We start from the raw sequence: 27,834 nt of genomic DNA on the forward strand, positions 1-27,834 counted from the left end.
TAGAATCTCATATTAAATAGATGCATCATAAACTGTTAGACAACTTATGATAGTTTTCGTATAAAAAATATTACATGAGAGGAAATCTTTATAGCATTACTGTCATTGATGTATTTGATGATAACATGATAAGAACATACATCACTTATCAAAAGACCCCAGGTTAGAAACCCTGAAGGTTATTCTATGTTACTAATAAAAATTCAAAGCATTTAAGGGGTCTGCAAAGTGCAAGTCTACGGCTCCCATGTCTCAAAGCTACCTTTAACAAAATCATAATGCCCTCCAAACAACCTGAGAGTCTTCTTCTCTAACCCTTCCTTGACAAAGGGGTAGGTCAGCAGGTTTTGGAGAGAGACGTTCACGGCCTCCTATTCAAATTTTAAAAATTTCAATGTAAGTTAGTGAACCAGAAGTAACTAAGGTTGAGTACATATAAAATAAAAACTTTAAAAATGGCTACTTTTGTCGCATGTTAATATATTAGGTTTTAGGGATGTTAAACCAAATGGTTATTATTGAAATCCAGTCAAAACTCGATTTGATTTCAAATATATGTATGTGCTCTCTCTCTCTCTCACACACACACACATAAACATAGAGTAGGAGAGAGAAGTTTGTAAGAAAATCAACATGATCGCTCTAAGCATGTTGTAGATCAAGAACTATATAACCAACAAAGGAGAGTAGGAATATTAACTCAAGATTTATAGTAGCAAAACGATCAAAGTTACCTCCTTGATAACAACTTATGTTGGACGGATTTAACATTTCACGGTAATTTTCATAAAGTTAGTTATTTAGCATTAAGTTTATCCCTTTTTTGCAATGTGATGTGTGTATGGGACTCATATATTTTCTTAGAAAAGATGAGATCTTATACTCTTTTATCCTTACCAACTAAAACTGGAATGCCAACTAACTAAATGAAAAAGTGGAATTGTGTGCATACATAATTGTTAAGTGAAAATAAAAAACCACAGACATGAAATATGCAATTTTATGTCTTGAATCTTTCAAAAAGCATGGCCAAATTGCTTCCAAATCATATGCGCTATCAGCTACAACACAAGCAAAAGGGGACATATTGAGTGCGTGTCTTCTTTGTGGAGGTGTTTTCCTTATATATGATAAAGATTTGAAAGTTAAAACAGGTTTTAGTCAACAACTTTTAAATAAAGGATAAGTTTTTTATAATTTCATTTTGGATTAGTAAAACAATTAGACATGGTAGAGTGCAGTTCATCAATCTTCTCTAAAGGTGTGTTTGGATACCTGTTCTTAGTGTATCATTTAATGGATTTGCAGTTACAGGGAAATAAAATCTTATAGTTGTTTTCTTGTAAATGAGAACTATAACTATATTTCCTTGAACTATGAAAATAGTGTAAAATATGTCTCTACCAGCCACTATCCTTGTTTGGACTTAAATCCATCATAAAGATGCCTCTAAAGCTTTTTCCAATTGCATAGTTTGTTTTATGATAAATTAGACTGTAAAATAAAATACTGTATGAAGATCCAACGTAGTTTGACTTATAGGATTTTGCTCTATTTATAGCAATCAAAATAGAAGACAAGGACCTTCTCCTGTAATTGGTGGGCTTATTTACACATGATAACAAGTATTCAAACACTGTCTTAGATAACCAATCCGCATTGCAAGCTCTGAAAAGCACACCAAGGTGAGATTCGCGTTGGCCTATAAGTTGAAGTCCTCATGCTATGTCAAACCATTATATCAATAAAAAGAGCCAGAATTACATCACTCCGCTTATCATATACTACATCAAATAAAATAATCGAGTCATCCAAAAGACATAATTGAATATCCATTTTCCTTCTTTTCCTGTTAAGATTGAAAATTCTATATCTTAAATTTTCAAAATAGTTTAATGTAAGGAGAAGTGCTTCGAATCATTGCTGTTTAACTCGAACCTGTTCCAAAAAACTTAAGATATTTCGAATATCATCCAGCTAGTGTGATTTTAGTATTTGCTAATGCTTAACAAATGTGCCTTCCCCCAGCACAAGATCCCACCTTCAAAACTAAGAGGACAAATCACATTGGGGAAATAAGGGATTCTTTTGCGTACCTTTTCACATTGGGTGCACTGGTCCTGGAAAGGCAAAGCCGCGTGCTGTGCCTTCACTTTCTCCCTCGCTACAAGGCCAATCTTCACCCAACTCTCTATGAAGTCACTGCATATTTTTTTTGAAAAAAAATGTTAGATTATAGCGTAAAAGGAATTACAATTTACAAAGACCTTTCTAAAAGAAAATAGAATCTTCTAAAAGGAGAAGAACGTTCTGAATCACGTCCGTCCAATCAGTACGTTACCGCAACGCGTAATGACCTCGCTTCTGATATTCACGGCCGTACATTGCTTATCTGACGTCCGCGATTGAATAATCACATGAACGTACCTTGGAGGAACGAAGTATGATATTTGCACCGAAACCTCCGAGCTTTCGGGAGGGGAGGATTCGAGAACGGAACTTGGGAATATGATGAATACCTCTAAATATAAAAAGATAAAAGCAATTAATTTGTTATAGGAGGAGGGTGATCCTCACGTGCTGGTGGTCCCGTCATCCTTGATGGACATGAGCCCTTTGATCCCACCACAACGGCTGTGACCGATCACCACGATGCTGTCCACCTGCCCAAATCCCGATCAACCGTTCAATAACTGGGTCGTGCAATAATCAATTATTTTTTTAAATGAAGTGTGTATGCATGCCATAACTAGCAAAAAAAAATAAAATTTTTTTACATAAATACTCTTCTAAATATTAAATTTTGTATAAATATTCTTCTAAAATTAATATTTATATGTATACCCTCGTAAAACACTTGTTTTACTATTCTATCTTTTTTTTAATTCCTTATTTTTGGATATGTATTTACGCCATCTAATGCCGTTAAAAAATTAAAAGTTTAAATTAAAATTACTAAAATATTCTTAATCGATGGTTCGCGTGCAAAAAGAAACATTTATAAGTTGACACGATGGAGGAAAAAAAAATATAATTTCAAAATTTTATTTTATTTTTAACTAAAATAAATATGGTTTTTATTAACGGTGTTAGAAGAACCATTATATTAGGAGCATTTGTACAAAAACAGCATTTTATGAGGGTATAAAAATAAATATAAATTTTAAAAAAGTATTTGTACAATTTTGAATTTTTAGAAAAATATGCATGCTAAAAATCCTTTAAAGAAAAATAATATAATAAGATAATTAAGATTGGTGCTGACCTTGAGATGGAGGACCGCATACTCGATGGCTGCCCCAACGCCCGCGTACTTTGTCTGTGCGGAAAAGACCATGAACGTGGGGCCATCAGTGGGTGATGGTGGAGAGGATCAGCAAACGGAGGGAAGGAAGAAATGGGGGAGGGATGATACCGGGTCGTAGGGTGGGACCATGTTGGCGATGTTACGGACGGTGAAGGCCTCGCCAGGCTGGAAGTTGAGGACCACGGAGGGGCACACGCGGGAGTCCGCACACGCAAACACCATGAACTGCATCGCACCACGTTCTCGCTCAATGAGTTCTAAAATTAAGAACGCCTCGGTCTTTCCTAATTTTAGCATTAACGCTGCCATTTCCACTCGGAAAATTGAGATGACTCTCGAATGTAGACACTTGTCCCCCTAAAAAGTCTTAAAACTCTGGACTCTCGTACACTAATTACATTAGCTAGAATCCAGGAAAAGCTGTTGAGGACCGCAATAAGGACATTTTATTTCTAACTTTAGTTTTGATGACCACTTTATATTTAATATCTCAATAGTGTAAAATAATAAATTTAAATCCTCTCTAATTTGAGTTGAACCGAAGAGGTCCAATTTCAAATCATAGACCGTCGATATATTATAAAATAGCCTGCAAATCATTCATCTATTGTAAAAATACTAGCAAATAGGCATATGCAGTCCACATCATAGACCGTTCATATATGCTCAACCATCCTGTGATTGAGTGGAGTTTGCAAGTCATGTAATGTGAAATATAGAGGTCTCCCTCAATTATAAGCCGCTCTGCAATACAAGAATATCCTGTGATATGGAACTAAGCCTTTTGGTTTCGACCTAGAATTGAAGAGAATCCCAACTCAAAGCAATTCTTAGTATATATAAAAGATTGAACCAATGATCAAATAACAGTCCAGCAAAGGACTGAATGTTAAGTTTTTCTATCCATCAGAATCTCACCTTAGGGCTTTGACCCTCTGCAAGCTGACCGAACAAGTCTAGCTTCTTGCTGCGCAACAAATTGAAGAATGAAATGTTAGACTGAAATATCATCCCGCACAACAAATAAGGATAGATTTGTTACTTTAAGCGGCATTTGATCTTAAATTACAACAACATGCAACTGCAAGATAATGCTATCTATATAATTTATTTCTTCCATCTATTAACCACATAAAATTGATAATTTATTTCTATTTATTATATCTATTATATAATATTAAAATTTATATCTATTATATAATAGATATATAATATAAAATTAATAATTTATTGACCACATAAAATTGATAAATACTAAAGTGTTATTATGTCCACCGGATACGGCAATGGCTAGAAGGGCCAATTTCGTAATTCAGTGACTTACTCAAAGACCTCCTTCTTGAACTGCTCAAACCCGGACATCATCCTCTCCACCGGTTCCATCTCCTGCAAATTTTCAGAAATTAGGAAAAAAAATCAAAAACATCAATCAAATCGAAAACTTTATTTAAACAGTACATGGATGGTTTCCCTTTTCTCCTCCTGATTCTGATTCACGTAAAAGGAAACTAATTTAAGATACTGATACTCCTTTTTATCGATAAACTAAGGAATCGCGTAAAAAAACTGATCCAGCGATAGCGACAGGAAAAATTCTAATCCCCAAGGAAACAAATAAAATGGAAAAGAGATCTTATGAATCTTCTGATCAGAAACGGAAATTCAAGTCAAAAATGCGAAATCAAATGATCCAAATTCCAAGGTGTAAATCGTGATAGAGAGAGAGAGAGAGAGATGGCGATTCACGGAACCTTCCGTTTCCTGGATGGCTTCTGCTCTGAAGTCTAAAAGAGGATATGCGGATGCTGTCTCTCGCCATCTCGGCCGCTTCTTTATAAGCGTTCTCTCTTTCCAGCTTCTCTACTTTCGGATGGCTCGCAGGCACAAGATTAGTAAAGATATACCTCGCAGGTCAGAAGCGGCCGCTATGTTCGCAGTTTTTTATCCAGGTAATAATTTCCAGATCCATACGGACGCAAATCTATATCTAGAACGTTTCTGCACCAATGGTGGGTCTATAATCTATCATCGTTATAAATTGATTTTGAAGTAAACTATAATTAAATTGAAAATTTTATTGAATTCATAAATCATGATAATATAACCAGCAAAATTATAAAATTACAGGCAGGATTAGGTCTACAATCATAAGTATTCAAAAATAGTTTTGTAGTAAATTTGCCCGAATCACATAGAAAGAGAAAAAAAAAGACCAACTAAAAAGACATATTAATGACTGTTTCTCTGACCCAATTTTTGTTTATCTTTTTCATATTTTTTGAGTAATAGAGATACAGAAGAGTCTAATTAATGACAACCATTTTATGTTTAATTTATATTTACTTAAAAATTTATATTTAATATCAATAATTATTTTAATTTAATTCTTGATTTGTTTATAAGATTGTACTAAATAGGAGTAACTGTGTACGAAAAATAATTTCCATTGCATATAAAAAAAAACTACAAGTTTGTGTAGAAGGAGCCCAAATCCAAATGCGTTAGGTTGTTATATTGTTCTTTGGCCTGGAGAAGAGAGGCAATTCACTACGTCTGGTAGTTGGCTCCATCCTGCAGGCAAAATTGAGGGCGCGACATTCGGCTTGAATCACGTCAAGGCGTGGGGAGTATGCAATCGCCAAATATCAGTTTCATCATATTAAAATTTTCATGTACTAATGATGAACATCTTACAATACGTAAAAATATTTGGAGATCATTACAACGACTATAATATTGCGTAACTATTTCACTACAGGGAGTAGAAATAGGTGCAACTGAGGCAGTAATATATAGGGATATATAAGTGGCCCAGGTTAGACTTTCTCTACCACATATTGGATAGTTCCATTAGGTCAGGCCTGCCAAAATGTTTGACTCGTTGGCATGATGGAGATATCTTGCAATAATATCACGCCACTTAGTTCAGCTTTCATCACTTTACAAGTCACATATGTTATTATTTTGATGCGTGAAACTGTTACACTATTTAAACCGGAAATAATAGCTGGCTAGAAATCTGACCTAAGAAGCCCGCTGTATTGATAAACTATATATTTGTACTAAGGACTTCTTTTATTTCAATTGTGACTGTTAATGCATGAAGGTTATTAGTGTAACATTGCAAACAGGGCAATAGCCTAGTGATTTCACTGAGAATTTAAGTCATTTTTTCATCATTTTTATGAAAAGGTCGCTCGTATTTTCATCTCGTATTTTTTAAAAACTAATTAAACAAATAAAGGAATCATCATTTTGATTTTTCCTCCCTTTGACACAATGTAGATTTGAAAATTGACCATCAAGTTGACACTATGGATGAGATATACATTTGAAGCAAATAAAGCCATCAAATTTAGCACCAAATAGAATTATCATGCATGGTCCGAAGATATCACAATCATAATCTTCCAGGGAACCTCGACCTCACACGTTAAGTGCATATTCATTTTATTTCCGACGATGGTGTCACACTATACTTCCCTTTGTCATAATAAATACTTCTTTTCAAATGAGCATGCTTGCATTCCAATCTCGTCCTTCACTCCCTTTGCATAAGTCATAACATAGAAATGAAATTATATATAAAAAAAAAATCAGGGAAACAATTTCCAGTGCTTGAGCCACGGTAATCATGCACTTAGTACCACTACCAAACGACTTGCCCCAAATAGCTTATGAGAACTCGTGCGGGTGTGTGTTTAGTCCTACATCGATTATTCGTTAGGTAGATCTTAGATCCTAGGTTACCTTTCAGCTAGCTTTTTTGGATAAGATCCTAGGTTGTTACATAGCTCCACAACGTTCTACGTTATATTGATATTTCTAGTCCTCAAATCTTTTTAGTTAGTAACATTACTCAAGCATGGGAGGGGGCAGATCCTTTCTAGCACGTATCACATATATATGGAATGCTCATGTTGAGAAAGAGAGAGAGCAGAGATATTACCACGGCAGTGGCAATGGTGGAGGGGGCAGCAAAGACAGGAGAGTTCCTGATGAGGCGCAGGGTCGAAGGCGAGGGAGACAAAGAGGAAGGGGTGAGGCTGGAGACAGAAGTGGGTCGAAAAGCAGCTGGTCTCCGGGAGTTGGCACAAGCAGGAGAAGCAGGAGCGGCTCAATATATTTGGGATCTAAGGCGAACTCAAAGGCCCCAATATAAATGCATTTAGAGGCCTCAATGCATAATTAAGGAAAGAGATAATAAATTTCTTTAGGTAAGAGATACGTCCCAACATAAATGCATTTGGGGTCTCAATGTATTTATAGCTATAAAGATATGTAGCATTTATAACCATTGATGGGAAAAAATGGATCGTCTAGCTCACAATAATGGGACCACCCAATTTCAGCCAGATAAATCCCAGCACCGGTTGAGCCGGACCTCGGTCCCGCTAAAAATCAATCCGAGCTCGAACTTCGTCAAGGGCTCAGCCGACCTTAGATAGGTCTCACCGCTGTTACGCCCTGCACCACCCTTTTCTGACGCTCATAGCATGGCGCCCCTTTCTGTGGGACAAGGCCGTAAGAGAGAAATTGTCGTGTACGATCTACGCACGATGTAAAGCACGTGCGTACTCCCCCAAATCGGACAATACCTTGCTCTCCGCTGGGCCGCTTCGTTACTCTCCATAGACACCGTGCTCTGGCCGAGCCCGAGGCGCCCTTATATTCGCCGACACACCACCGACCGAGCTCGGGTTGTCTTATCCAATAATGTGCCCCGACCCCTGAGCTCGGGGGCGCACTACCAGGCACACTTTGGGATCAGCGATCCTGGGCTGACCTCAGCACCCGACAAACTGACTTTATCAAACACATGATGCGACCTCACCGAGCTCGGCCATGCCTATGGCCGCCTCCACGAGCCTGCCTGCGCCCGCCCACGTGGCTGTACATCGCGATGCCTCCACGCCATGCTTTGTCCGTTGGCCAATGGCAGTCAAGGACAACGCCATACCGCTCCAACCATGTCCTGCTACGACTGTCAACGCCCTATCGTTCACAGGAACAGACTGCGCCATGCGCCCGAAGCAGGCTCCAGCCACACGCCATCTGGCTTAAAGCCATCCCCTCTTATGATGAGAACGAGCCACACCTCCGCCACCTGGACATCTCAACAGGGACTATAAATAGCCCTATAAGGTAACGTGAGAGGGACTTTTGGAAATCCATTTTAAATCCACTCTAACTTGATCGTCAGAGAGCCCTTACCGGAAACACCGGTGAGGCTTTTTGCATGTACACTGTTGCGCTGGTGGTGGCTCTCATCCTCTTCCTCTACACTCCGGCAACTCCTTCGACTCCTCCCGCATGGTCACCGTCGGGCCAAATTTGAGCCACAACAACTATAATAAATGCGTTTGGGGCCGGAGTCTTAGGCAACTGCCTCAGTCGCTAAGGGTTGAGCCAGCCTTGTAGTTGAGAAGAACTGAGTGGAAAATGATACAGTTTTAGTTAACAACAGTGACTAATATTTTATACATACATACATACATATATATATATATATATAGAGAGAGAGAGAGAGAGAGAGAGAGAGAGGAGAAACAACAGTGACGTTAGGCTGTAATTTTGATTTAGATTTCTTTGCAAACTAAGTTTTGGTTTATATTGATGAGGGCAATCGGATTTGTGTGGTTCCTATTGATAGTTTAATATTTAAGAGGGCTGAAATGGATGCGGGGGCTCCATTTCTTCTTCTGAAAAAAAAAAAAGGCAGTCTCCAATCAATTCATTAAGATAATGAAACGGTTAGCCTTGGCCTATGGTACTAATTAGCGCTAAAACCAAATCAAATTTTTAACAGACTATTTTCCCATATTCAAATTAATCCCTAACAAAAATGTTATGTACCTTGTATAATTATACAAGTAAAAAAATAGTAACAACCTTAATTCCCCTGAAGAAAACCAAACACCACAAATGTTTGAAATTCTCTTTGATGATGAGTTGAATCATCACCCAGGCAACATGGTAATTTAAAGCACGGTTCTGCATGCCACAAACATCTTAGATTTTCTCTGATAAGAATACGGTGGAAGGAATCTTCATGTGGTTCACACAAATTTCCATCACCTCACCAGGTAGGGATATGGTTGTTGAGGATGATATAGAGGCTTTAACAGGCACGACCATGCCCCTTCAACAAGTTGTTTGACCATTCTAATGTCCACAGCTGGAAGAGGATGAGGTTTTGCAGAGAGGCTCCCCATGGCCAGAAAACTGTGGACCACAAGATCAATGCGACTCTTGGGTTCAAATCATAGGTACCATTTCCATATACCTTCTTATATATATATATATATATATATATATATGAGTACAGGCTTGTATATCCCTACAAATATCTCTCAAATACCTATTCACATGTGTCTGTCAGCAAAAGCTAAGGCCAGAATGGCCAGACAATTAATCTATATGCAAGAGCGAAATCTAACAACAGATACAAATTCAGCACTCACCTTAACAGGGCAATGCATATAAATCAATCCACAGGGACCAAGTGCCACAGAAAGCTCATACTTTTGCAGACTCCAATGTAAAGAATTTGCACCTCAGCAGTCTACTGGAGACATGGAGCTCTCTGATCATCCTTCAGCGCCAACATGCTAAGCAATTACAGCGATGCCAGATGAAGATCATTGGGAGAAATTCAATGAGATATTCAAATTTCGAGTACATGCGATCATCGATGGATAAAACTAAATGAACTGGGGAAAAAAGGGAATTAATCTTATGCTTGCTAAGAAATGAATGCTTTACACTACTAAATGCGTTACAATTTTATAAAAAATGATAGAGAACATACCCTTTTGTATTTGCTGATCCTTTGTCCTCCAAGGCATGAATATTTTCTAGCACATAAAACATGTCCTGTGTGCGGCCGCACATCTGCCATTCACCCTCTGTTGAGATTTGTGCAGTGAAATGATCTTAAGCTGATTTAATGCTCAACACAGGGTGAACAGCAGATGCACCGCTGTGCACAGTATCTTTACGTACCAAAACCTTGCTACATGCCAATAGGCACAAATGAACACGTACGACCATGTACTTTGGACTTCTCCAAAGTCTCCTAAGAGCATGTCCATCGCAGGACCGAGCTCGAATCATCTCAAGGTTTGTTCAACCATGCATGGAGCCGTGAGTTGCACGGTTGAGGTAGAGAGGTGTGAGAGCTGTCTAATGGAGCAAGGGATATTGGAGAGGAAGGGAGGAGGGAGGGAGGGAGAGGCGAACAAGATCTTGGGTGTAAGTGGGGATGTTTAGTGTAAGAAGTTGGACATGATGTGCTCATTCTGGCGACATCTTGGAGTGCAGCTGGGTTTTGCGGTTGGAAAATTTTTAAATGCAAGAATAGCTATTAATAAAACCCAATTTTGCAATCTCAAAGCTTGTCATGTATGGCGGGCAGCCAGAAGTGTAAACTTAATTTTCAATTCGTGCATGGTGGACCTGAACCACACTCATTTCATTATGAATAGTGGGTATTAATTCCAGAACTTTGAACTTAAAAATGTACAAGTGCAGTCTATAATCAGTATGCTAGTAGTTGGATAAGATTCACTTTGAAGAGGGAGACATGTATTACTCATTATGTACATTTAGAATTTTGATTAACATGGTCAACAGTCAAAACAAGAAGTTTGCATCTTCATGTTAGGTTGGATGGTTGGACTTTTTGAGGTGTTGTAATGAACATCGATTCATCAAATTGAAGTTTAGGTTGGACCACTGAGTTGCGCTAGGTTTGAGCTTTGCGTTCAATGTATTTAGGAGTTGTTTATAATGATTCACGCATAAATTGTTTTAAAACTGCATGTGATCACTTGGTTAATGTCATGGATATGTATCCAACACGGCCCATTATCCTTTTATAAAAATGGTTGGCTCCAATTAGACGTGATAATTTTTAACTGGAACATGCCAATTTGTTCAAAACAAACAGATTTAGGAGAATTTTTTTTCTATAATTTTTTTTTTTTCAATTCATTGGGATGAACCTAATTATAAATAGAATACATTTATGTTTAATTCTTTGCCTGGATAGGTGGCCATGAATGAACAAACCCTTATCCACAAAACCTTAGGATAGTGAATTGTTTGGTGAGCTGTGTCTCGGTCAAGGATTGATTGAGATGATCAGGAGGACTACATACAACAAATGGCTGAGAAACAAAAATAATACATTGAAGAAAAAAAATAGAGGGGATGACATGCTCATGCTTTATGATCTTTTATTCTCCACTTGAATTTCTTCAGTTTGTTATTTCATTTTGTTTTGATGTTCCATTCAGAATCTCTCAATGATTTATACTATATAAAAATAATAGTTTGGAAATCAGGGAGTATTCTCTCTTAATTCTGTTTGTCGTATTTCTTATTGATTATACGCTCTCGTTTATCTTAAAAATATATTAATTACCTCCTAACTTTTGGCCTATGTCACCTTTACGTTTTTTTCTAATCAAATCGTACCTTTCTTATAAAACACCCAAACGGATATATATATATATATATATATGGGTTAGAGTATATACTTCACATTAACTTCTTGAAAAATAGTATACTACAAAAAATACTTAGAAACCAAAATTTATATATTATTATGATCTCCAATCAAATAATCAAATATGTATCAAATTAACGATTCTAATAGCATGATATTATATTTTACTATGATCTAATTATCAAAATCTAGTGAATTGAAATTTATCCATATTTTAAGATGTTTAAATAATGTTCTATAAAATAATTTTTAATTTATATTCTCTATCATGTATTTTACTATACTAGTATAGATGATGATGCTTATTTTTGCATTGATTTGATGCATGGACTAGAGATTACCAAAATATATGAATCTTGGTTGTAGGCATTTCTTATAGTGTATATAATATTTATGCTTTGGATTTTGAATTTGGATAGCCTATTATAGGACTTACACCAAGTGTGCCGTCGAACTCACTCTCTCTCTCTCTATATATATATATACACACACATGTACATGAGAATTATGTCTCCACTCTATTCTTATAGTGATGGGTACCTATTTCAATTACTTGGTCACAAGTACCTTTGGTAATAATGCGGAAAGCGGCCGTGAGAGCCATGTTTATGAGTTGTAGCTAACTTTATAAATTTTCTTGAAAATAAACATAATAGTGCAGGGCTATTAATAAAATTGACCTACTTTCATATCTGATTAAGCTGTACTATATATTACTGAAGGAGTCGATGGGGTCAAACTTTAAATGTGCTTGTACTCCAACAAAGAGGAGCCATGCTGAATAGGAGACCAATTGTATTTTGGAAGTATTATAGCTATCTACCCTGCATAGGAAGAGAAATAATGTTCTTAAGGCTGTTGGAGGTATTCTTTTGACATAATTTTCACCATATAAATTTTTGATTTATTTTTTGATCACATCCAACATTAATTATCCTATAAGCACTGTTATATGTACCAAATATCATAAGCGCTCTCTCTTCCTTTTTCCAATCAAATTGGACCCTTACAACCAAGATTGGTAGTATTAGAATTAGCACCCGTGCTGGCAAGCCGGTGATACGATATGATACGATATTGTGCTATCCCGTCCTAGTGAGTATCGAGAAAGAAAAACTAGAGAGGGAGGGGGAGAAAGGAAAGAGAGGAAGAGAGGGAGGGAGAAAGAGATGCTGGGAGAAGAGAGAGAGAGTTTGGAAGCTCTTCTCTCTTCCTCTGGCCTTCTGCACATCGGCTGAGCTTTGTTTCTAATGAAACATGTTTTGGCCAATATGCGGACGATCGGAGGAGGAGAGAACTTCCGAGCCCCTCTCTCTCTCTCTCTCTCTCTCTCTCTCCCCTTCCTAGCATCACTCTCCCCCCCTCTCTCCCCCTTTCTCTCCCTCTCTTTCTCACTCACTTTCCCTCTTTTTCTTCTATCTCTCTCTCTCCTCAGTCTGGTGTGGCTCGGCAAGTTTCGAATCGGATGGTTTGGAACAGTTCTGTTGCCCATGCTTAAAACTCTCAAACAATTGGAATCCTTGATTAGATTCTTTAACTCTCACTCGTCTATCATTCATTTCATGTGCTTCGTGGTTCAAAAGTAAAGGAATTGAAAGATCTGATAAAGATTCCCATAAAAATAATATTAGTTGGATGTGCATTTAATCTTTCTAATTCATAAATGAATCAGCTACAATTATTATTATTATTATTTTGATTTGATTTGATCAGACCAGATTCCAGCCCGTCCTCACCCATTAACAGCCCAGCTCCAAAGGAAAAACACACGAGAGTTCCGCGTGCATATATCGTCATTGCCCGAAGAGCCCCGCCTCTTAGGGCCACTGGCCGGACCAATCCCTAGAGCATGGTATTTCCGTGCGATTAACGCGACCGATGTCATAGATAGCCAGATACCCCCGACTTGCCTTCCTGGCTCTCTCGATATATTAGTACATCGATTTCCGTGTTGCACCTTTTCATTTGGGTTCTTCCTCGCCGAGTCTCGACTGACGCTGCTCTTAAGTCTTAGCCATCCCCATAAGTTTTTCTCTCCCCCTGGGAACCCTTCCGGATTTCTTCTTGGCAGTCGCCGATTTCTCTCTTCGACCGCCTCAGAAGATTGGTACGTGGCTCGGAGGTGGGAATGTCGACCCAATCCGCCGCTCCTTCTCCGACTCACCTCGGGGACAATCGTCAGAATCCAGGTGAAATCTTCTCTCCCCAATCATCGCTTCCTTTTTCTTGCTTCTGATTTCTTCTTTGGTTTGATATAATTCTTCTGGGATTCGAGGCCTTCGCTGCTTTCCTGTTCATTTCTTATATTTTTCCTATTTATTTCATAATTCTTTTTGCTTCTTTCTCTATTTCTAATCTAACATCATCAGTCCACGATTGGATCTTATCTGCTCCTATTTGTCATATTTGTCTAAAGACGAATAGATGTGATGACAAAACAAGATCTTGAAACAGACATGAAATGGATAGTGGAAGGAGGTGCGAGTGATTGAAAATGGGTTATTAGTATTTCCGTAGCAGACTGACCTACAGCTTATACACTGCTTAAATTAGTACCAAGAAAAAAAAGTGGTTTGTACATTTGAAGAAGGGAGACTCACTGGTGAAGTAATCGACATTGCTGGTAATAGGGCTGCAAAATTAGATTGGACAAAACACGAATTTGTTGTTATTTATTCAAGTTGGCGCATCATAATAATTAAATTGATGCTGAAATAAGGTTTAAAATGTGGAAATTGCTGCAGTACATGCCAATTTCACGGATTTCTACCACTTGTTTTGCTTCTCTTTCGTATGGTAAACAAACTACTGAATCTAAACATTTATAAATCCACTGATAGTTCCATCTAAGCACTTTCACATCTGAGAATCTGTTTGCCTCCTATTTGACAATGGTAGTTACTAAATCACTATACCTGCTACATTCCTCCGAAACTCAAAAAACTAATTTGTTAGTAATTTTGAGGGCTTCTATTGGTTCTATCACCATTACTGCCCTATTAATAAATATTTATGTAAATTCAAGCAGAGGTAAGTTACCCAGTGTTACTTCGATTTCTTTGGGAGTTGACATGGAAGCCTCTAAGTCTGAATAAAAGATGGATACATGTATATATACACTCTTATGTGTATATATATTGTTACTTTATTATTACTTTGTCCAGGTAAGAACATAGACCTATGGCTACATCACATTCGCATTCTTTTCCAAGTCCCGCGCTCCTCATTCCTTTGTTCTGTCTCATAGAGTTGTTATTTTACCCCTATAGAATTACCTTGATATAGCAATCATGCGTTACTAAATTCTGTACAATTTAAAACACATGGAATAAACTACATGGGACATACATTAAATATCACCAGAAAGGGAGGAAGAATTCAAGAAAGGATGAAGTTCCCCTGCCCCTGGTACACATGGCGGTATTCCTGGCATGTTGAGTTCTAGAATGCTTTTACCTGTTATTACAGCTGGTAGCAGTCATGAGCAATGAAAGCTTTCAGTTAGTGTCAGTTTCTGTTTATTTTAGTACCTTTAAGCTGGTGCTGCTTGTTGGAAGATGCACACAGGTCAATGCATATATTAATACCCATTTTCTTTTGTAGGAAATAAGATGTTCTGCCTTTAATACTTAATAATACTAACAATATCTTCGTATGTCGATTTTAGGCCCTGAGTTATCAAAACCAGTGGAGGAAGGTGGACAAGATGTCAAACAAGATGTGGCTGCTGATGAATCTTCGAGAAGACCAGTTTTTGCAATCGCAGAACCAATGAGGGAGGAGCAAGTTCAGAATGCTGTTCAATTTTTGTCACATCCGAAAGTAAGGGGTTCCCCAGTCATTTACAGGCACACTTTCCTGGAAAAGAAAGGGCTAACAAAGGAGGAAATTGATGAAGCCTTCCGCCGTGTACCTGTAAAGTTTTCCCCATATGTCTACTTATTTTACTTTATTGCTAGTTTCTTTGTTTGGTGGCAAATCTTCATGGAAATTATAAATTCTTTTCAAGTGCACAGAAATTCATTAATCATCTTTTATGTATCTCAGGATCCACCTCCAAATGTTCCAAGTGTCGAGACTAATACAGAAAATCAAGGTATCGTCTTCAATATCGAGTCAAATTTTGTGGTGCAAAATTACAAGTGTTAATAAGTTTTGGCATACACAAAATTCCCCAGAAATTTCTTGATATAGAATATTATCTTTATGTAGTCCAGCAACATCATACATTGTTATCCAAATCCAAATAATATAATAACATATTCTGACTAAATCATCCTTATTGGCTGTTTAATATCACTGACAGCAACAAAGCGTTACCATTGTCAATATAAAAATCTGAGCAACTTCCAGTACACCAGGGTCTTATAAATGATAGTCAAGAAAAAAGCATGTATCCTGTAATAATCTTAAGAGGGGCATCAAAATGCAAGATACAAAAGCACCTCCAAAATGAAATAAGAAAGGAAGATATAAGCTTGAAGTGATCCTTCGTACAACAGAATTAATTGATGCAGAATGAGACAAAAAGACGAAGAAGAATGAAAAAGGTATCAAATTACTATTAGGAGTCGAGTATGGGTCAATTTTTTAATCTGTATCTTTATTTCTTTAATGTTATGGTGTATCTATTTTGGTTAATTTTTATATTGTTATCATGTAAATCACTTGTCATGTGAATACTCGTCATCTGACTTCTGAGTCTTGTCTTAGTAAGGTGCGTATGCCAAATTAGGAGTCCTATTTTTAGCAGCCAATATCTGAAGAAGTTTTGGGGCATTGCAAGGTTGGCGGAACCATTTCGAACCGGGCGTTTCGGCCATTTCGAGCCATATCGGAGGCTCACGAGTACGGTTTCGGCAACAGAAATGAGATCCGTTACCGAAGTCGGAGAAGGAGAAGGAAAGAGAGAGCGAGGGAGGGAGAGACAGGGAGAGGTCAGGACGTCGGCGGAGGGCCGACGGAGGCCACGGCTGGTTTCCCTATTCCGACGGAGGCCGCGGTAGGTGAGGCCGTGACAGGACCTCTGGGTTCATTCAAAACAGGAGAACCGATCGCGGCCTCGCCTGCTGCAGCCTCCGCCAGTGTTCACCACCCTCTGCTAGCCTCCCTCTCTCTCTCCCCCTTCTTTCTCTTTACCTCTCTCCCATAGTACCGTGCCTTTTGTCGATACAAGCCCAGCACGACATGTACCGACTCGTCCGGCCGGAGAATCGGTATGGTGCCTGGTACCGATTCCTCCGACCTTAGGGCATTGCTTGCTAGCTTGGGCTGACAAATGCAATGACACAAGTTCGAGTCTTGGGAAGCCACTTTATGCAAAAACAAAGAAAAAAAAACAAGGCCAAAGGTTAGGTCTATCCCTAGTTTACCCCTTCCAGAACCTCGGATTGCTTGGACCATAATTGGGTAATAGCCTCTTTTTTAACAGGCTAAGGTTAGCAAGATTTACTTCAATCATCATTGAGCTTAGTGCTGATTTTAGCATCATGCAATGGTAGCAACGAAATTCTTTTGGATTTTAATTAAATTTTCATTATTTTCCCTCTTTCTTAGCTAAAGTGATTCTTTTTTTGGTTTGAAATATAAATAGTTTTGTTGTTGATAGTGATCCTGATCAAGGTTTGCCATACCGTCCGGTACGGAGCGTACCAGACCGTATTGGAAAAAACCAGTATGTAACACATATTCAAGTCAGTATAAACCTCCTAGTATCCCATACCGAGGTGTATCAAGGTATGTACTGGTCCATATCGAGGCGTACTGAGATGAAAATTGAGAAAATAGATAAGAGAGCTATTTCAGCACAGAGGTGTACCGTACTGTACCAAACCGATAAGGTACCAATACAGTACTCGGTACCGAGATTGCGGACCTTGATCCTGATGGTTTACTAGAACTAGTGGAGCTTTTTTGCTATTTGTGCAAGCATATTCCTTTAGGTCAGCCAAGGGTGTATGACTTCGGTGTGAGACATGATGCATCAAGCTACCAAGTCGGGGGTAAAACAGTTCATTGGGCCCAATTGATACTTCCTATCATCCCTCATCAGAACACCTTTGGGAATGTTTAGAACTTTCCAACTAATCCTTCAGACCCCAATAAGCTAACAAACATTATCCATAAACATGAAAAACACATGAAATTTTTATTATCACGAGAATATAATTTAATAGATTTCTGTTGCAGAGATTTTTCTTTGCCTGAGTCCGTATAACGTTTGGGCATTTTGATATTATCGTGAAGCTGTAGCTTGTCAAATAAAATGTTTTTGCCTTATGTGGTTGTCTAAGAATTCATTTTTTTTTCTATATTATTCTTATTGTTGTTTTTGTTATTATTATAATCAAGGTTTGCTGTCTTGGTACCAGACCCTGTACCGGTGCCACGCTAGCATAGTGTCGGTACGGTACCTACGCGGTTTTTTTGGCATACTGAGTGTCAGTACGCCACCGGTACCGGTATCAATACCGAACCGATATGGTACGATACGCTCTGTACCGTCCAGTTCGATACGGTACGGCATACCATAATTATAATACAGCATCACCATCATCATCTTCAAGATTAGCTTCTCCGCCAAACATCTGCAGGTGTGCATCCACAAGTTCCCAGCCAGTCATCACAACCAGTACCTGCTCCTGTCGGCGGTGTTGTCATGGCTCCAAGCCTGCAGCAAACCAGGTTTTATTGGTCCCATGCTTTTCTTGCTGTTGGGGTCCTTGCTGCTTCAGGAGCTGGAACTGCTTTGTTTTTCAAGGTACCAATTGGTTTTTGCACACCTGCTGTTGTTGTTAGGTAGCTTAGATAATAATGCTCAGCTATTTGATGTTTGCTAACAATTCATTCATGAGATGTAATATATTTACTGCAGTCAAGTTGGAATCATTCATAAAATTCTGAATTCCTTCTAACTCATCTGCTTTTATAGAATGTGGTTATTCCTAGGTTGAAAACCTGGATCCGGAAAGTTGTAGCAGAAGAAAAAGATGTCAAGAAAGATGAAATATCAAGATCAGGCCTGGCTGAGGGAGCAGCAGAAGCTGCAAAAGCGGCTGTCTCAGCTGCTGCTATTGCAGCTAAAGCAAGTCAAGAATTGTTAAATGCGAAAAATGAAGGTTCTCTAATGCTGATCTTTCTCTTCTTTTTGACATTGAATTACTAATATCCTACAATTAAAGTTTGACTTGGAGCCTTACTTTCTTTTTCTTTTTAGGAAAAAAGTACTTTGAGGCATATATGGGAATGTTAGATGTCCAAGTGGAGGAGATGAAATCATTGGGTAATGCTATATGTAAGCTGGAAAGGAGAAGGGAAGTAATTAAGTCACAAGATGAGGATAAATCATGGAACAGTAAGTTTGCTCAATCAAATGACTAATTGCCTTGTCAATTGATTGATTTTCGTGAAAATAATATTTTGATCATATCATATCAACTACCTATCAGAAAGCTTAACTTAGTGATGCTGGCTTGAATATCATCGGCTGTCAAAGTTGTCAGGTTTTTCCATTTTGAAGCAGACCATTTGTTGAGATGTTTTCAATAAAACATCCCACATGGCTTTTACTGAAATTACTATAGAATAAATATTGCCTTTTCTACAGAATTAGGATGGATCCGAATAATCTGGACTTTGGATAAATTCTAGGCATTTTCCTGTGACATAATAAATAAATGATTTGTCAATTAACATTGACAATCTTCTGATTACTAGAACTGGCTGGTGTAATAGAAGAGAAGATGAGAAAGGGCATGATGGTAGAACATTTCCATACAAATTAGTGTCTCTGCAACTAGCACCAATACTCTATCTATGAAGCTGTGAAGTTTTTCTTCCAGGAAAAATGCATATTTCATTTGGAGTACTAGTATTAACTACAGAAGCACTTTGGGGTTGAATGTGTCATTATATGGATCATAACCTATTGCAATAGTGTATATCAGGCCAATTGGGTTTGAATGCATATTTGCAACTCTTTCCAGTAGTTACTTGGAATTCCAGCACTTTACATCTCCATTAGTAATCTAATGCTTTAGAATATGCTGGTGGCATCTGATGATTACAATATGTGTGGCTTTAAAATATTGAAGTCCATTGACTGGTTGACTGCCATGTTCGCTCGTATGTACCCATGTTATGTGATTATTTTTTACCATCTCTGGTTTATTCTTAATGTTCACTCTTGTTTCCTGGTTGGGAGACAAAACTGAATAAATGCAACTTCTGTTGGTCATGGATTCTTATTTTCTTCATATGTTACGTTGTTTTTCCATATCTTTGATTTTTTTTTGTAAGTTTATGCTTATTGAATAAATAAAAATTCAGTTGTGTTTTGTTCGCTTTGTGCCTCGCAGGGCGAATATGATTTCGTATATCAAACCTCGCTGTTTCCTTTTTTGTTGCATGGGCTGTCAGCATCAGATGGGTCATCCTGCACACCAACTAGCTTTATAGGTTTCATGACTAGCCCCTACCTTGTCCAGAGCCACATGTATTTGGCACTTTACAGAGGGTTGATGTGACGAAAGTGGCAAAATTTATCAGATTTGAATGAATCATACCTCGATTCATATAGCTGAACCCATCCAGATGAGATAAGGCTTGTTTTTTTTGATCTATCATGGTTTAGGCTTTGCATTAAGGATGTATCTCCATGTTTATCCAAGCAACGTGCGGTGCAGCTCCTGGTTTTTGTAATCAACATTTGTATAGTGATGTTATGCGGCTCCTGTGTATGTTTGTTATATTTGACTTTCTTGCATATTGGTCCTCTCCATGTTATGAGTAGTAGCTAAAACTTTGTTGAATGGCTCTATTGTAAAAGACCTTTAAACGATTCTTTCATCATTTTTATAGGACAAAAAAAGGGGAAAAGGAAGAAATTATACCTACATACAAAATTTTTCTCCTGAATGCCTGTTCTTATCAGAAACAATTGATTTAGTATTTCATCTTCCATCCTTTAATGAAGCACTGCAGTTGATTTGCTATTTGTTTCTGTGGAATCTTCAGGGACCACTAACAGTTCATGGTGCAAATCTCATGTCAGCCAATCAGATCCAAGTGCTTCTATCACACTTTCAAAGGTAATCTAGCAATTGTTGCATTGTCACTCCTGATATTTGCAATCCAAATCTTTGGCAACTTTCCAATTATTCCCCCTTTTTTTTTTTCTTTTTTTCTTTTTGTGTTGCCCAGCATGCAAAAGTAAATGGTGCTCAGATGGTGGACTCTGGGGCAGGTAATCATCCGGATCCTTATTTCCAGTTTTGACTTTTACATTAGAATTGATGTTTCTTGCTGTTGCTTTAACTGATGCAATGCCTGTATGCAGTGAGGCCTTCATCAGCACCTGCATCAATGGAACCTGCTATGCCACCTCACCCGAAGTCATTTATCGAGGTATGCAACTTGCTGAGAACATCTTTCTTCTGAGAGAAAGGGGGGAGGCCCACCTGTACTATAATAACCCAGGTCCAGATTTTTGAGGATGCATCAACCTGTAATCAAATCTAGAACTTCTGGTTGCTAAGCAGGGCAGTGGGACCACCAGGGCAAACCTTGAACATATCATATTTTGTTATTTTTTGTGTAGAACCATGCCTGCATCGAACTGCATCATTTCTGCATATGCACTTTGAAGTATCTTAGTTTATATCAGTTTCATCTTTTGGTCTTGAAGCAAGCTATCGAATGTAATATAATAAGAACTTAGAGTTTGCTAGAAGGCCATGATCATTGATTCCTATCAAGTGGTAACTACTTAGCATCACAAAAATAAAATGATGGTATTTCATATGAAAATATTGTGCTTCCTAATCTAATAGGTAGCCTATTATTTTAGAAATATTATGTTGCTATCATTTATCTGATTATGGATCCACTTAAGTCAAAGCTAATGAGGAAACCCCTAATCTGAATTTGAACCTGATTATCTTATTCTGTTCGAGTGCTGACCTTATTTGGATCCACCACAGTATGACCTATCAAAACCCATATTGATGAGCAAGCATGCAATGCCGATGCCATATGCATATTATTATTGAAAGGTCATGCTTGATGAATAAGCCACCACCTCAAGGGGTTCATGGACAGAACTCAAGTAGGGACTATAAATTCTATTGATGTAAAGGTGAAACATACATATCCGTGTGCACACTTAATTGTCCATGTGCATTAAATTCATTTGCACACAACGTATACCAAATTTCCTATATCTGAATGATGCTTTGACTAGTTGTTTGTAGACTATGTTTGTAATGTATGTAGATCCCGCATTTCTCATATTCTTTTATCTGTAGGGTGTATTTGTTACGCAAAGAACATTACTGAAAGATCCACTTTGCATTATCTTCTGCACGTTCTTTGTAACAGCATTATTATCATTCCATTATGCTCATTAAAGGGCATTCAACAGCCTATATTGTAATGATTAAATATGTAAAGCTATCACAGTTACCATATCTGTTGACAGCTAGGTTGGGCTAAGCCCCACTATCACCTCTATCAGTTTGTTGGAATTAACCCTGCATCGACTGCACAGGTTTAAATTATTTTGTGCAGAAGCCTGTCCATTCAAGGGAGTAGTAGGCTGAACTGCATTAGACCTCGCCAAACCTCTCTAATCTTCATCCACTTTCATCTGAAAGAAGCTAAAAGTACAAGTAATATGGTCTGTAGTGAAGACCATCATATTCAGACCAAATTTCTTACCATTGTGACTAGCTTTTCTTCATGCTTGAGTTAATGTCTATGTCTGGAATTCAGTTTTCATTGTGCTGTAGAAGCCCATGAAAGAACATATAACAGGCCATCTCATCCTTGTTGACAAACCTAGCTCCTTGCCATCACAAGGGTGTCATCATTTATCGGCTAGGAGACATGTACATTGAATCTTACAGGATAGCCACCAAGGTAGTAGCCTGGTGGTAAGGGGGCGATAATTCCGCCCAAGTTGCCCGGGTTCGAAACGCGCGGGCGTCGATTAAATTAGGGGACCGGATGTCCCACGCCCGGCTGGCTTGTTGGCGGTTATGCTTTCCTTCCACTTGTACCAAGGTGGCGCTGGGGTGACGTACCCACACGTGAGGCGGTGAACCCAGTGGGGTGAGCCCACGGGTCGGGGAAGGCACGCGAAAACCTGCGACCTGTATCGAACATTCCCTGGTGGAAGGGGGGCCCAGTAATGGGGCTGCTACGCGGGTGGGCTGGTCCCTCCCCCTCCCCTCCTATTTTTTACCAAAAAAAAAAAAAAAAAAAAAAAAATCTTACAGGATAAGATTGAAAGCCCATTGAGGAGTTTAACAATAAGCTCTAAGAAAACATGTTTTGTTTTAGATGAGGAGGTTCTTTCAAGGGATATCGGTGTCTAAATATAATCTATCTTGATGGTATGTGGGATGAGACAGCTGAGCTGAGCTAAATAGCCATGCTTGCAGCATTCCAATACGATTGTACTCTGGGTCTTGGAATTTGTAGGGTCCACAAGTAATTTACTTTTGTTCTACTCACAAACTCCGAATAGTATAGTTCATGGTACCATAGACTAGCATGAACACATGATTACAACAGTGTTTTGCTTCTTTAGGTTTTTTTTTTGTGTTATTCAATGGCTATCTGTCAACATGAAAGATGCTTGGGCAGGTTAAGTGGTTGTACATGCTTGTCTGATCAGATCTTGAAGGTTAGCTACTTAGTATGATCGCAATAGCGGATGGATAGGAACTTCAGCTGTCCTTCATTTCATTTCTTCAATCTGAAACAGCTTCCTGGAATTGCTGTATTATTTTCGTCAATCATGGACTCTTTGTCTGAATCATGGGCTATTTTTCTCGAGATTGATGGCTTTGGTCTCCAGTTCTTAAAATTATCCATGGTCAAATTGATTTTTTAACCTAAAACTATTAAATGCTGATAAAATATTTAGCAATTTGCCTCAGTGCACAAAAATAAAGATAAATGATAGGGCTTATCATTTACTTAAGGATCAAAGATACAGCACTAAGTGTCAAATTCTAATTTTCAGATCATGGAAATGGTACAAAGAGGAGAAAAACCTCCTAACATCAAGGTATACTATTCCTTCCCTGGGTTTTCTACCTTAGATTTTTTTTAATCATCTAAATTTAACCATTTGCTCTTTTATCTGACCCACAGGAGATTGATGACATGCCTCCCAACCCTAATCAGCCTATACCAAGTCCTCTTATGGCACCTCGAGTCAAGGTTTGGACTTTAAATGTTATTTAACCTTTTTTAATATGTATCCGAGGTTTTATTTTAGGTTTTGGTTGCACTAATGTATTGACTCATCTGGAACTCTACAACTGATGATCACCATGTGGCTTGCTCGGCAAATAGTGACCATCAGTGTTGGGTGTCCTGACTCCAGCTTCACATTTCAGATCTTGTGCTCTGAAAGAATTTGAGACGATAATCTTTATGGATACTTGAGAGAGAGAGAGTGTTTACTCTTATGTATTGGATTTCAATTTTAATTCCAATCAAGCAGGTCATGTAGGCAACACGTTTTCTTTCTTCCTTGTTGCAGATAGAGCACCCTGTGTTGCCGTTGCATCCTAGTATCAGCCACCCCTCACTTCCGTACACCTCCAATAATCGTCAACACATCTCATCTTTGCTTTTCGCAAACCAGGAAGGGGCAGCATATGTAGAGAGGTGCACATGCACACATGCACATACACACAGGTTCACGTGTGCGCACATGCACACCCACACACAGAGGTTGAAGTGTTTTGGTGGTGGTAGCAGACTAGAGTTTATTGGACAGGAGCTGAGTGAAGGGAAAAATCATGCTGGATCATGCTGCTGAAATTGGTGAATTGAATTTGGCTCGTCAGTTGGGGCTGATTAATGTAATTAGCTAGTATATGTATATAGCAGATATTTAGAGAGGGGAGAGGCAAGGTTAAATGGGAGCAGTGAAACGTCATGGAGTTCGTGGTGATAGACTCCAGTGTGGAGAAAGTGGATATTGTGATCAATAGGATAAAATTAAGAGTGGTGGACTGACAAGGAGTGAAGTTGGGGGGAAATTTGTGGTAAGATGGGGACATACCGTGCCGAAAAAATGAGTGAGCAACTTTTCCTAACTTTAAATAGTAAGCAAAGCAAGCTTTGAATCCACTGAAAGTAAAGAATTAGCATATATTAATTCTAAAATTGCATTTTTAAATTACAAACACCATTCTGAAATCATTTTTACCAGGTAATCTAATACTCACATTTATGTGAAAATAATACAGTTGATTTTCTGAGACTAATGTTGCTGTGATAGCAGGATAGCTGATTGAAATATGTTCTCAAAAAAGCAAATTTTTGATGGGCAGTTGTTTTAACCTTGCAATTGTCTACAAATATTTGCATGTATTTTTGGAGGATCTTATTAATCTACAAAATACTTTTTCCATTCTTTTCTACTCTTCTAAGTCATTGATATTTTTCCCTTCAAAGAACGATAGTTTTTTGATATTTATGCAATCAGATTTGCACCAGTTGAATACTTCAGCTTCAATATATTTCATCCCTAGATTAGTTGCTTTAGTGTTAACATTTATAATATGATGAGGGGTAACGAATTGGAAGGGGGAGTGCTTGGGAAAGGTGTTAGGAATGGGAGAAAAAGTTTGGAAGTGGTTTGTTGTCAGAAAAGAACACATCATGCCAAAATAGCCTACTGGTGACTTCTACTTTTTAAATCTAATGCATAAAACCAATTCCAGACTCATAAGAAGTTAAAGAACCTGTGATAATTAAAATTATGTTGATTCTGAATAAATAAAGGGAACATTTAGATTGGTCCATAACCTTCTTGCAAGAAAAATCTATATTTATTTTCTGTGTTCTGATCTCTTCTCCAAGGCTAGATCTGATCATCAAGTGGTATGTAAATGTATTCAAGGACAGTAAGTTCACTGCCAATAATCATTTTTAGTTTTCAGTTAATTATCAGTATTTACATACATTTGTCGAGGCCATCTTGAAATTTTCTTTGCCATCATCACATTATCTACCTTTCTAAGTCATTGATATAGGATTCTTTCCAGTTTGGCTCTTTGGCAAATAACTTCTGCCTGATAAATGGATTCACTATTGTATTATCAAACATAGCCTCGTAAGCACCTCGCTTGGATTCATTCAGAAGCTAAGGGGATGTTCCCTTATTGCATGAGCTTAGGCTACATAACTAATAGGTAGCTTAAGCTGCATAACTAATATTGTTGGTCTGCTCATCCGCCAACTGACCTCCTAGGTTCCATTGCAAGCGTCTCACTTATGCAAGGTCCTTTTGGCCAGGAATTTGGCCACAACAATTGATGAAAATGTGAACCAGACTTTAGTGGATCGTACCTTGATCCTTTTTAAGTCAACCATATCGACTAGATCAGTTTGCTTTCTAGACACTGAATCTCCATGTGTGTTTCATCCTAGAAAGCTATATTACCAATCATCTCTTGCAAGGCTTATTTACAATATCTTTATCTTCCATTTGGTTGGCCAAGATGTTTTGTTCGGGAGATTTTCTTGCTTGATAATCTGTATTATCCTTGTGAACAATGGACTTCTGAATAATCTTAAAGTGCTAATGAAACAACAGTTTTATGACCATCATATGATTGCGATCATCACTTATAGTATATGGCTGTATGATAGGTTGTGAGCACCTGGACTGCACCAAATAAGGCCATTTCTACAATTTTCTAGGGCACCCTCACAGTACTATTGACTCATGTTTTCAAATTAATTGGTGTTCTATTGGAAACGATAGTAGTAACATCTGGATTTTGAAGCACCTGAAAGATCACAAGTTTGCAATATAAAATGAAATAGGTTCCAGATTCTTTTTCCTTCATTTAAAAAACCAAAAATGACTGATGTGTCCTCATTTTTGTTGTCAAACAGCCATGGGAATGCACTCAGCAGGCTCAGCAAAGGCCCATTTATGGCCTTCAATCCCAAGCAAGCAGTCAAGGGGTGAGTTCCGAAGTAAAAGAAGACAACTCTCAGCAGTATGGGAGATCTTCTGATGGTTCAGAGCCTTCGTGGAGAAGGAAGACTGTGAGGATCACCGAAATAGATTCTGAAGCAGACGAACCAAGGCAGTTCTCTCACCGGATGGGAGCCAATGAACGTCCAAACTATCAGGGTTGGGTCCCACCTCAGCCACCATCAATTGTGATGCCAGAAGCTGCAGCTGCTATCCGACAGCCAAAATCATCCATTCAGAAGCAGGAGTCTGGTGACGAGGGATCCACAGCTCATGATGATAATGGAGAAGATGAAAAAGTGAGAGCATCTGATCTTGCAGCTCAATCAGAGAGCTCTGGTAGTGTGGCGACACACATGAATCAATCTGGAAAACAAGAACAGGAACTTGGCATTGAAGCAGTGGGGCCAGATACATTTGACCAGCATTAATGGATTTCAATATAGAATCATGCTCATATATGGGAATCAAAAAGGCGACTGGTTTCTCGGCATATTAAAGATTTAGTGATATAGTTCATGTGAATTTAGATCATCAAACAAAAAGTAGATCAAGAAAGAGCATAAGGGAGTGCATGGGAGAAAACTTCCCTGAATATCTGTCCTAATGTATGAGTTCGTGGCATCTTCAACCCCATACTAAAGATCCAAATTCTTTGCATTTCATGTAAGGTAATTTTGCATCAGATGTCTAGAGTGGAACCCTTACAAGTGTTTGCTTTCCTTGTGAAGCTTGGAGAAGTGCTGGCCTGCACCGAGTTTATCGGTACAAGATATAGCAATCTAAAATCTAAATCAGAGTTTCTAACCAACCTTAATGCTTATCTTTCTATGTTTTGAAATGGGAGCAGACTGATGCGAGCTCTGTCTTTCTTTGGGAGCTTGGGCCTTGATGATTCTAATTTCACTAGCTGCTCTTCCGTGACTCCTAAAAGCAATTTTAGACAATTGTTATGAGGAACATGATTGCTTGTCCAGTATGCTAATGTATCTTTCTTACATGCCT

The 27,834-nt window shown here is 38.2% G+C and overlaps 2 protein-coding genes across 7 annotated transcripts; one reads left to right on the forward strand and one right to left on the reverse strand.

The window, feature by feature from the left end:
• On the reverse strand, positions 1-11,111 carry LOC103719435 (carbonic anhydrase, chloroplastic-like). Of its 4 annotated transcripts, none has more exons than XM_008808675.5 (9): positions 10,119-11,111; positions 9,772-9,918; positions 4,632-4,693; positions 4,226-4,274; positions 3,416-3,532; positions 3,266-3,319; positions 2,578-2,663; positions 2,097-2,202; positions 1-371 (listed from the first exon to the last, which is right to left on the reverse strand). In XM_008808675.5, the coding sequence occupies exons 2-9, from the start codon at positions 9,787-9,789 to the stop codon at positions 237-239; spliced, it is 627 nt and encodes a 208-aa protein (XP_008806897.4). In that variant the 5' UTR covers positions 9,790-9,918; positions 10,119-11,111; the 3' UTR covers positions 1-236. The 4 variants fall into 4 exon arrangements, with proteins under 4 accessions (XP_008806897.4, XP_088560744.2, XP_089781619.1 ...); XM_088704618.2 differs by lacking the exon at positions 10,119-11,111 and adding an exon at positions 5,059-5,305 and having other exon boundaries at positions 9,772-10,045; XM_089925493.1 differs by lacking the exon at positions 10,119-11,111 and having other exon boundaries at positions 9,772-10,045.
• On the forward strand, positions 9,444-27,514 carry LOC103719436 (peroxisomal membrane protein PEX14-like). 3 transcript variants are annotated; one of them, XM_088704617.2, is made up of 12 exons: positions 9,444-9,576; positions 15,487-15,734; positions 15,867-15,915; positions 18,413-18,579; positions 18,751-18,937; positions 19,036-19,173; positions 20,835-20,908; positions 21,021-21,063; positions 21,157-21,224; positions 23,848-23,892; positions 23,979-24,047; positions 26,745-27,514. In XM_088704617.2, the coding sequence occupies exons 2-12, from the start codon at positions 15,591-15,593 to the stop codon at positions 27,258-27,260; spliced, it is 1,500 nt and encodes a 499-aa protein (XP_088560743.2). In that variant the 5' UTR covers positions 9,444-9,576; positions 15,487-15,590; the 3' UTR covers positions 27,261-27,514. The 3 variants fall into 3 exon arrangements, with proteins under 3 accessions (XP_088560743.2, XP_008806902.2, XP_008806903.2); XM_008808680.5 differs by lacking the exon at positions 9,444-9,576 and adding an exon at positions 13,632-14,008; XM_008808681.6 differs by lacking the exons at positions 9,444-9,576; positions 23,848-23,892; positions 23,979-24,047 and adding an exon at positions 13,632-14,008.
• The last annotated feature ends 320 nt before the right edge of the window (positions 27,515-27,834 follow it).

The sequence above is a fragment of the Phoenix dactylifera genome, chromosome 9 (assembly GCF_051530095.1).
Source record: "Phoenix dactylifera cultivar Ajwa chromosome 9, Ajwa_hap1_PhDact_Kaust_v1.1, whole genome shotgun sequence".
NCBI lineage: Eukaryota > Viridiplantae > Streptophyta > Magnoliopsida > Arecales > Arecaceae > Phoenix > Phoenix dactylifera.